Raw genomic sequence first — 10,711 nt, forward strand, 5'->3', positions numbered from 1 at the left:
TCCCAGTGGTCTTCCTCGACCGTGTCTCAAGCAGAGGAGACCATGAGGAGTGTGGCTCTGAGCTCACCTCCCTGCCTTTGCTCTGGCAGTCCCGCTTGCCTGGAATGTTTTTTCCTTGGCCTTTTGGCCTTCTTCAGCACAGGCTCCCTCCTGCCACCAGTGCCGGCTCTTCCTGATGCCCTTGTGCTGTTCTTGTACCTACTTCCTTGAGGGCAGGGCCTTGTTTTCCTGATTCTGCCTCCTGGGGCTCAGCATACTCCAGCAGCGTTTATTATGTTCGGTTGTTTCCCTGATTGACTGTAACATCCCAAGGGCAGGCAGAGGTGTTAGAGCCCACACATGGGGGCTTAGTCGCTCTGGCTTGGGGCACAGGGGGTGCCTTTGCTCATATGATTGCTAGTAGAATTTGAGGTGGGTCAAAACACCCCCCACGCTCTGCTGGCAGCAGTGCTGGGTGTCTGGCTGCATTTTCCTAAGGAAGGGTGTTGTATTGAACAGGAATCCCAAAGGGCTGAGCAGGCCCGGCTATAGATTGTCCTCAGTGCACAGCAGCAGAGGGCAGAACTTGGGCCCAGATCTAATGGTGCACCCCATCCGCCAGAAAGAAAGGGAAAACTTTCTGGGTCTAGGAGGGCTCTTTCCTGGTTAGCAGCCAATCACATTTTTTAAAAATTATTTTTTCCTGAGGTTACATGATTCATGTTGTCTCCCTCCCTCTTCTCTTCCCCCTCCCGGAGCTGACAAGCAATTCCACTGGGTTATACGTGTGTACATGTAGGTCTAAAATCACTCAAACCCATTTTCATTTTTATAATAGAGCAATCTTTTAAAACCAAAACCCCAAATCCTATTTTCTTCTGCATTTCTACTCCCACAGTTCTTTCCCATAAGCCCCTCAGGATTGTCCTGGATCATTGCATTGCTATTAGTAGCTAAATTGGTTACATTTGATCATCCCACAGTGTATCAGTCTCTGTGTACAATGTTCTCCTGATTCTGCTCCTCTCGCTCTGCATCAGTTCCTGGAGGTCTTTCCAGTTCACATGGAATCCCTCCAGTTCATTATTCCTTTTAGCACAATAGTATTCCATCACCATCAGATACCAGTTTGTTCAGCCATTCCCCAATTGAAGGGCACCCCCCCATTTTCCAATTTTTTGCCACCACAAAGAGCACAGCTATGAATATTTTTCTACAAACAACCATTCCCATTTTAAAAATCTCTTTGGGATTTAAACCTAGTAGCTGGATCATAGGGCAGGCAGTCTTTTAAAGCCCTTTGGAAATAGTTCCAAATTGCCTTCCAGAATGGTTGGATCAGTCCACAACTCCACCAGCAATGCATCAGTGTCCCAATTTTGCCACATCCCCTCCAACATTGATCACTTTCCTTTATTGTCATATTGGCCAGTCTGCTAGGTGTGAGGTGGTACCTCAGTTGTTTTGATTTGCATTTTCATGTTATTAGAGTTGATTTCTTCATCTGAAAACCGCCTATTCCTGTTGCTTGACCATTTGTCAGTTGGAGAATGATTTCATTTCTTATAAATTTGACTTCTTTGTAGATTTGAGAAATTAGACATTGTCAGAGAAATTTGTCAGAATTTTTTCCCAGTTTGTTGCTTTCCTTCTAATTTTGGTTGCATTGGTTTTGTTTGTACAAAAGCTTTTAAATTGAATATAATCAAAACTATTCATTTTACATCTTGTAATGTTCTCTAGCTCTTGCTTGGTCACAAATTCTTCTCTTCCCCATAGATCTGACAGGGAGACATTCTCCTGACTTAGAATATCACTCTTTAAGTAGAAATCCTTTACCCATTTTGACCTTATCTTGGTATACAGTGTGAGATATTGGTGTATCTCTAGCTTCTGCCATATTGTTTTCCAATTCTCCTAGTAGTTTTTATCGAATAGCGAGTTCTTGTCCCCAAAGCTGGGATCTTCAGGTTTATCAAACACTAGTCTGTCCCGTGGCCAATCGCATTTTCAAAGCCAAAAGGGGCATCCAGGTGGCCAGTGGATAAGTGCTTCCTCACCCTGTGTGACCCTGGGCAAGTCACTTAGCCCTGTTGGCCCAGCCCTTACCTTTCAGTCTTAGAATTGGTACTGAGACAAGAGGAAGGGTTGGGGGGGGGGGGGCAAAAAGGAAAAGCTCAAGCCCCAGGCCCAGTGGTCTCAGGGTTGGTTTGGGGTGGGGTCAAGGGATGTGCCCAGGGTCACACAGCTAGTATGGGGGAAGGATTTGAACTCTGGACCCGGCCTTGGATCTGGGAGCTCAGAGAGGCACTTACCCGATGTCACACAGAACTCAAGTCCCCAGACATCCCTTGGATTTCCCTGAGCTGGGCCTCAGTTTCCTTTTCTGGGCCCTGGGGGTGACTGTTCCTGTCCCTTCCTCGTGGGATGGTGGGGGCAGGGGTCGGGGTTTGGCTTCGAAGTTTCAGAGGGCTGGGAGTGCGTAGCGCCGACTGCCCCGCTCACCTGGCCTGTCTGGGCTGTTGGCAGACTCCCAAAACCTGCGAGAACTTCATCAAGCTCTGCAAGAAGAATTACTACAACGGCACCATCTTCCACCGGTCCATCCGCAACTTCGTGGTCAGTAGTGCTGAGCTCCGCTCCCTGCCTGTGGTCCAGAGGGAGGGGGTGGTCTCAGGGCCCTTCCTAGCTAGGACCTTGTGGGGGGCCTGAGGACCGGCCCCTGCCTCTCTGTAGGCCTCACTTCCTTCATCTGTAAAATGGACTGGACGGCCTCAAGGCTTGGCGAGTTAGGGCAGAAGAGAGCCCCGAAGGAGGCTTCGTCTCCTGATCTGCCCCAGGCCCACTCCAAGGAGGACCCCTGAAGGCCCATTTTAGGCCCCAGCCCAGCCCCCTTTCCCCGGCCTCTGCTCATCTGCTCACGTTCTGTTCCCTCCTCCTCCCTTTCCTCTAGATCCAGGGTGGAGACCCGACGGGCACAGGCACAGGTAGGCCACATTTCTGCTTTTTACTCCCTCCCTTCTGTCTTAGAATTGAGGCCGTGTTGGTTCCGGGCCAGAAGAGCCCTAAGGGCTGGGCGGTGGGGTGAAGTGACTGGTCCAGGGTCACACAGCTAGGATATGGCCAGGGCCAGATTGGACCTGCCGTGTCCGGGCTTGGCGCCGCATGCACTGAACCACCTGGCTGCTCCCTCCCGTCATCTCTCCAGGGCTCAGTCCCTTTGGTCCAAAGGCCACCCTGGGGGTCTGGTCTGTTCGGGTCAGAGTCGCTCCTGTCATGGGGGGGGCCAGGATCTGGGGCAGGAAGGGGTCGTAGTGGGGGGGCACAGGCCCCGAGTCACTGGAGCTCATGGAGAAGAGGCCCCCAGGCGGGCAGAGATCCCTGTCGCCCGGTCCTGCTTGCGGATAGAGCAGGACAGACACCTCCCTGCCAACTGCTGAGCCTGGCAGCAGGAAGACCCGAGTTCAGATCCTGCCTCAGACACCAGCCACGATTTAGCCACTGTTTGTCTCTGTTTCCCCATCTGCAAGATGGGGGTGACGAATGCACCTGCCTCCCAGGGTGCTTGTGAGGCTCTTGGCACAGCGCCCGGCACAGTCACCGGGCCGTGGGCTAGTTGTCCTCTGACTGAGTGACTCCCTTCTGCTTGCCTCAGTTTCCTCCTCTATAAATGGGGTCCATAACAGCCCTTCCCCAGAGGTCCGCGGTTGTTGTGAGGACCCAGGAGACCCGATTTATAAAGTGCTTTGCACAGTCGGCGCTTCAGAAGTGCTGGTGCACCGAGGCGCTTCCTGCGCCCGTCCTCGGCAGGGCCCTTTCCAGGCCTCCCTGACCCCAGTCTCGCTCGCTGCCCCGTCCCGGCCACAGCAGTCCATCCCCACGTGCCAGGGGCGGCCCGCTCCGGCTGCTTTCGCCCAGCGGCAGCCTGGCCGGGCCCTGGATTCACGGGGACGTGGGCAGCGGCGTAGGGCAGCGCCGGGCAGAAGCACGGGCCTGTGGCGTCTCGGAGCCGCCGGGCATCAGATTGGCACCCGGCAGCCGAGTTCTGAGCGAGGCCGCACGCTCTTAGCCTCCCTTGAGGGGGGACGTAGGGCCAGACGCCGTTGGAGGGGCTGCAGCGGGTCCCCCGACAGTCCTGCCGCACCAAGGCCCGTCCGGGATGTGGGCTCTTTCAGGGGGCGAGTCCTACTGGGGGAGACCCTTCCGAGACGAGTTCCGGCCCAACCTGTCGCATACCGGACGAGGGATCCTCAGCATGGCCAACTCGGGGCCCAACTGCAACAAGTCCCAGTTGTGAGTCACGCCCGAGGCTGCCCCTGGGCCGGAGGGGGGTTAATGAGGGATTTCCTGCCCCACCCAAAGGCTGCTTCCTAGAATTGTGGCCTGGATGGCCTGAGCTCGGCCCACGTGGCTCCAGGGAGGCGGCAGCCTGTTGGGGGGAGGCGTTCCTGATCCAGAAGGAAGAGCCTGAAGTGGTCCCTTCGCCGCGTCGAGGCCAGTCCCTCCTCCTCCTGACAGGCCTTCTCTCGTCCAGACCCTCCCTCATCCTGGGTGCCCCTTCAGGGCCTTCCCCAACCCGAGGACGGGGTGCGCCGAGGGCCGGGCAGTGGGGGTGCCAGGAAGTGTCTGAACCCAGGCTCTCCCGACTCCAGGCCCAGGGCTCAACCCCTGTGCTTAGACCCTCGAGGCTTTTGGAAACACGTAAGGGGAGACGTGTAAGATGTGGGGGTCCAAGATCCCAGGACGGGGCCCCAGGCCAGAAGCGGGGAGCACAGAGCCGGAACCCAGGCCAGGCTTCTGCCCTGGCCCAGGCTGGCCTTCCTCCGTGGCAGTACAGGCCGATTGTTTGTGAAGTCACAAAGCTTGTCTGTGTGGGCCCTGGCGGGGCCCCTGGACTTCAGACCCCAACGATGGCCGCTGCCTTCTTCCCCCACCTCCACTCTGTCAGAAAAGTGGTTATTGAACTTGGCTTTAGCTAAACTCCCAGGGCTGGGAATGGCGTACCGTGGAACATCCACTCGCTATTCCTTGAACACTCCCAGGGACAGGGAGCTCACCACTTCCGGGAAGGCGTCATTCCTAGACAGACTCCCTTCCTGTCCCTGGAATGGTCCTTTCCCCATGATTGCCCCATATTTGGGCCACACCATTCCCCTTCACAAGCTCACTGGGCACCCTGCACCACTCCAGAGAAAATGGGAAACAAGGCCAACGTGGCAGCCATAAGTGCTTGCCGTGGGGTCTCACATGATGGGACCACGTGAAGGAACAAAGATGGCGGTGTGGGGGCCGGAGAGCCAGCGGCCACCCCATTGGAGGGCTTCTGGGCTTCTAGGTGGAGGGTCTGGAGAGCCGTGTGGGTGGGAGGAGCCCCTCGCAGAACCCTGTTCCCTGCCTCAGGCACCTCCACAGTTGTGCGGCTTCACCGGGGGAGTGAGGAAGCTTCAAAGCTGGCTCCGTCTCGGAGTTCCAGGGTTCGAGGAGCCAGAGTTGGCCTTGGGCAGCTGCCACAGGCTGGGGAGATACCCGGGAGAATGCGGGATCCTGGCGAGCCCCCAGAAGGGCTGGCCCAAGGCCCAGCTAGGCCGGGTCCTGGTGCTGCGAGGCCTCCGCCCCTCATGGCCCCCCCAGCCCATCTCCCCTGGGCCCCTGCCCCAGGGCGGGGGGTACCTCCTCGTCTTCCTGCCTAGGCTCACGGCCTCTCCTCTCCCACTAGCTTCATTACGTTTCGATCTTGTGCGTATCTGGACAAGAAACACACCATCTTTGGGAGGTAAGAGAAGCTCTGGGGGATGGAAGGGGGGCCCCAGCATTGGGGCGCTCCTCCGTCACACCTCAGTAACTCCGGCCGGTGGGGACCCCTGTGCCCCCATTCCCGTCTCCTCCCTTCAGAGTTGTTGGCGGCTTCGACACCCTCACAGCCTTGGAGAATGTGGAGAGTGACCCCAAAACCGACCGGCCCAAGGTAACGCCAGGGTGGCAGGAAGGGCATTTCCTAGGAGTCAGAACTCGTGGTGGGAGTGGGGGGTCCCTTTTGCTGGCACACTCAGAATCCCAGGGTTTGGGGTGCTTTATCCCCCCTCCCGGCTCCCATTACAACGAAGGTGAGCAGGGCCTTTGGCCCCCCATCACAGATGTTTCTGGACCCGAGAGTGAGGGGGCCGAAGGGAACAGCACCGCCCCGAGGCCGGCTTCTGAACCCAGGGGAGCCATGGCCCGTGGGAGGGGGGACGAGGTTCAGGATAGCCACGTGAGCAAGAGGTGTCAGGAGCTGCCTCGCTGCCTCGAGGGCCTGGTCCGAGCAGCTCCGACGGATCCGAGGGCCCCGTTCTCCCCTCTTTGTTCAGGAGCCCATGGGCGGGCCGGGGGGTGGGGCCGGGCCCCCAGCCACGGCCCACACTGGCCATTCTTTTCCCAGGAGGAGATCCGGATCGAGTCCGCCACAGTCTTCGTGGACCCGTATGAAGAGGCCGACGCTCAGGTGAGCCCGGCCCCCGGCGCGCTCTTCTCCCGCCTGGGATTTCTGGGAGCTCATCGTGGCCCTCCTTTGTGGTAGGTTGCTGAGGAACGGGAGAAGACGCGCCTGGAGGAGGAGACCCCCAAGGTGAAGGCCAAGGCGGCCCAGCCCACCTCGGAGAGCTCAGGGCCGCGAGCTTACCGTCAGGGAGTGGGCAAATACATCTCCCCCGAAGCCACGTGAGTGCCGCCGCCCGGCCTAGCAGGGGAAAGACCGAGGCGTTCTCGGGGGCTCGGGATGTGCCGAGACGGCCGGGAAGCAGCAGGCTTAGTCGGTAGCATGTGCTTCTCGGTCCCCTCCTGAGCAGGCCCCGTGGAGAGCCCGGGGTCGCGTCTTGGGGCCCAGACACCGACCCGGCCAGGCCCGGCCTTGGTAGCTCAATTTCTTTCCTGTCTGCTCCCAGGAAACGAGCTCTGGAGGAAGAGCCCTCGACCAGCACCCCCGTTGCCAAGAAGAAGCCCAGCCGGGGCTTCGGGGACTTCAGCTCCTGGTAACAGCCTCAGCCCGAGACCTCCAGACTGTTGGGTGTTTGAACCTGCCGTTGCCTGGCACAGGTCTTGGCACCGAGGGGGTGGGATGCGCTGTCAGTTTGGGGCATGGGGGGGCCCAGGGAGGTGGGACACCGAGGTGACGGGGGTGGGGGCAGAAATAAAAAGGATCCCTCGGCTCCGTGTCCCTGCCTGGTCTTTGCCAAGCTGCTGAATGGGAGTCCCAGGCTCCATCTCCCCTTCCTGGCTCCATTCACCCCCCCTCCTTTCCACCAGTTGGGCACCATCACTGCTCGTTCAAGCCAGAGCTGGCGTGTTGTCTGGCTGCGCTATGGTCAGGGTCTCCGAGATCTTGAAGGCACAACAAATGGGGTTTGCAGATGGGAGATCCTGGGTTCAAATCTGGCTTCAGAGTCCTCCTAGCTATGTGATCCTGGACAAGTCACTTAAATCTCAATTGCCTGGTTCTTGCCCCTCTTCTGCCTTGGAAGCAGAGTTTGGAAAATAAACAACCTCAGAGATGAAGTTGGAGTTGTGGCTTCTTTAAAAGATTGAAGCATCCTAGTGGTCCAGTTGGGCCAAAGTCCACTCCATGCGGGTGACCACTCGGACTGCTGCTGGGGGCTGGATAATGGGGACTTTGCCAAGTTAGCATCTGGAGGACCCGGGATCCCAGGGAGTCAGATTCCAAAGGGGACTCGTGAGACCCTGGACAAGCTTGGTTTAGACGAGCCCACCTACTGCAGCAGAATCCAGGGGGAGCAGAGAGGGCCTTGCGCCGAGAAGACCCCAGGCCCAAAAGAACATCCCAAACAAAGGAACTCCACGTGTGGTTTCCAAAAGGTTTATTTTGCTACCTGCAATAGATCCACTCAAGCGTAACCTCAAACAAAGGGTCTTGGTACCCCCAAACTGTACAGCTGGCTGGAGCAAGAGAATCGGCAAAAGCTTTTCTTTAAAAAACAACACAAAAAACGGTTCCATAACATTACAACCCAAAGTTACAGTAGTGAAGAAACCCAACCCTCTAGGCCTTGGAGTCTCTGGGAAACCGTTTTGGAAAGAAATGCCGGCTTCCGTGACCATGACGTGGCGTTGGGCCGCTTCTTCCCCTGCAGCCCACACAAAGCTCCCCCAAGGCCAAAGCCTCCAGCCCCAGGCCAGCAGAGGGGCGAGTGGGAGGGGACAGCCACTGAAACTGAGCCTTTGGCCCACATCCCACAGAACAGATGGGTGACAAGGGCACCACGTTGGGACCCTGCAACAAACCGGACCAAAGTTCCGCTACTGAGACGAAAGGAAGAACTTTCTTTGTCAAGATGTTGGAATACTGTCTGAGAGGGCAAACAATGGAAGCCAAGCTTCGTGAACAAACGCCCATCGTTCGCCAAGGACAGCTTTCCTGGAAACCAAAGACTTGTCCACGCTGCTATAAAAGGTCGGCTCGAGAGGCTCAGGAGACTTTCGGAAGACCCGAGGCCTAGAGAATTCCAGGACGTGTCGAGATTTGATGGCCTTCCTTGGTGGGGGCTCCATTGAAGAGGTTCGTTTGGTCCAGGGAGCCTTGCAAATAGTAAAAGCTATGGTCTCGATTACAAACATCAATGTTACGACCAATAGTAAAAAAGTGTGTGTGTGTGTGTGTGTGTCACAGAGAAGACAGACAATACAAGTCACAAAAGTGCGCATGTTGGAGGGGAAGTAACTCACCCAAAACATATATAAAAACTTTAAATAGAATCTTAATATATGTACAAAAATTGGTTAGAACAACAACACATAGTAAAACTCTTCAAGTAAAGTTAAAAATCTGCTTTCTTTGAAAGAAGGCTCAGTACCGGCCTGGCCTCTCCCATTCCCCAAATCTGGACACTCTCCACTCGAAGCCCCCATGTCTCTGCCTTGCCGGGCTGCCTCCCTGGGAGAGTCTTCTCCAGGACTGTCCCCAAGCCTCCACAGGAACAGGGAAAGCAAGGAAATATCACGTTTTACCGTTACTTGTCTCCCCACTCCAGCCAATGGATTTCTCAGCTTGCAAGGGGTTCTGGTTCTTGAGGCAGCTGGATGGGTCATCTCCGAACTTTCCAACTTGGTGGCAAGAGAATCCAGGCGATCGATCGAGCCCTGAACAGTTTCATAGATTCTGAAGTACAAACACAGACGGCCACATGGGCGCAGGAGAGCCAGGCTTGCCCCAAGCTGGTCCTTTGAGGACCAACATCCCAACACTGAGAGGTTGAAGAGGTTTTGTTGGCTATTTCTTTGACATTCAAAATTCGAGGGTTTTCTTGGCCATCTGGCTAGCTCGAGTATGCTCCCTATAACCTGCACGCCATCCAGCCCGGCAGCCATTACCAGGATAGAAGCTGAGCGTTTCATAGGCTGTGTTGGAACCTCTCCAAGGCATCTGTGATTGGCCCAAATGGTTGACCAGAAGGACAAAGGGAACAAGCCTAACGACCTCTGTAGCGCCAGCTCTGGAGGTCAGGCTTGACACCAATTTGGTGACATGGGAAGAGGACAGCCTATTAAAACACTAAGAACTAAATGGAATTCGAGCCACCCTCCCCTGCCCTCTCCTTGCATTATGATGGGCAGCCCAAACTGCATACAACATTTGCAAAAGGCCCCAAACTCCCCAAATGACTACATGAGGCTCCTTTCTTTCCTGGCGTCCAATTAGGTCAGAGGTTGAAGGGCACCATGAGTCGTGGAGCTGTGAAGGGCTGGCATAGGTTTCCCTGGGATAGAAGTGCAACAGCAGCAGCAGCAGCAGCAGCAGCAGCAGCAAGGGCTCCAAGTGGAAAGTTGTACAGGTGGCCAAGAGAACGATTGGGGCTCAGTTTCAAGGCATCTGGGGCTTCCGCCACGTGGGGCCAACAGCAGTGGTTTGGCTTCACTGTCTGCAGAGCAATGGGCGGCTTGAGGGCAGAAACATGGGAGCCGAGAGAAGAGTCTCCTTGGAGAATTTCACCAATCAACTGTGAAGTTGTGGTCCTGTTTACATCAATCCAATTCAAAGCAACTAGGGTGAAAAGGAGAAGGAACAGGAAGAGGAGGAGGAGGAAAAGGGGTGGGTTTCATATTAATTTTATTAGAAAAATGCTTGGGGAATGATTTATCCAGCAAACCAAACGCCCTTTTTATTTAAAATTCTTAAACTATCTTGTAATTTAAACTTTTTTTGGAAGAAAATGAAAATGAACAATTCTCAAGTACTAATAAGGGGATTCCCATCTAGACTGGCCCCTTTCCTATTTAAAAATATCATCTTTGTTCAAGTACATCAAAAGTAAAATAGTAATCCAGAATGTTTTTTCTGTTTTGTTTTTCCCCCCCTTTGCTTTTTCCAGTGCATTAAACTGCCGCTAGGGGGAGCTAGCCAAGGGAATTAGTTACAGAAGTAGCTGTTCCCCTTAGAGATACTGCATCAGCATCCAAAAGGATACTGTACTCCCTGGTTTCACTGGCAGCTGCTAGCACGGAGGTGCCCTCTCTGGTTCAGTGGGCGGCTGCTTGGAACAACTCTCAGAATGAGGAAGATACTCCCATTAAATACATTTCCTTGTTGACAGCCTATATAAGATACAATTCATATCCTCTGGGTTGTGGGGGGAGGGGAATGAACAAAAAACTGAGACAAACGGAAAAGTGGCATAAAAGGCTAGCCACTCTGAAAGAAACCAATGCGAGGGCTGTGTCCCTTTCTGGGTGGCAGATGCCAGTC

At 55.1% G+C, this 10,711-nt stretch overlaps 1 protein-coding gene across 1 annotated transcript in view; it reads left to right on the forward strand.

Moving 5' to 3' along the window:
• PPIL2 (peptidylprolyl isomerase like 2) overlaps positions 1 to 10,295 on the forward strand; it is a 31,168-nt gene extending 20,873 nt beyond the window's left edge. The window contains exons 13-20 of the mRNA XM_001362327.4: positions 2,509 to 2,598; positions 2,933 to 2,966; positions 4,155 to 4,272; positions 5,696 to 5,752; positions 5,872 to 5,944; positions 6,398 to 6,460; positions 6,536 to 6,675; positions 6,900 to 10,295. Of these exons, the coding sequence (XP_001362364.4) occupies positions 2,509 to 2,598; positions 2,933 to 2,966; positions 4,155 to 4,272; positions 5,696 to 5,752; positions 5,872 to 5,944; positions 6,398 to 6,460; positions 6,536 to 6,675; positions 6,900 to 6,990 (666 nt within the window). The 3' untranslated portion in view covers positions 6,991 to 10,295. The remainder of the gene's footprint in view (positions 1 to 2,508; positions 2,599 to 2,932; positions 2,967 to 4,154; positions 4,273 to 5,695; positions 5,753 to 5,871; positions 5,945 to 6,397; positions 6,461 to 6,535; positions 6,676 to 6,899) is intronic.
• Positions 10,296 to 10,711: the final 416 nt, after the last annotated feature.

The sequence above is a fragment of the Monodelphis domestica genome, chromosome 3 (genome assembly GCF_027887165.1).
Source record: "Monodelphis domestica isolate mMonDom1 chromosome 3, mMonDom1.pri, whole genome shotgun sequence".
Lineage (NCBI taxonomy): Eukaryota > Metazoa > Chordata > Mammalia > Didelphimorphia > Didelphidae > Monodelphis > Monodelphis domestica.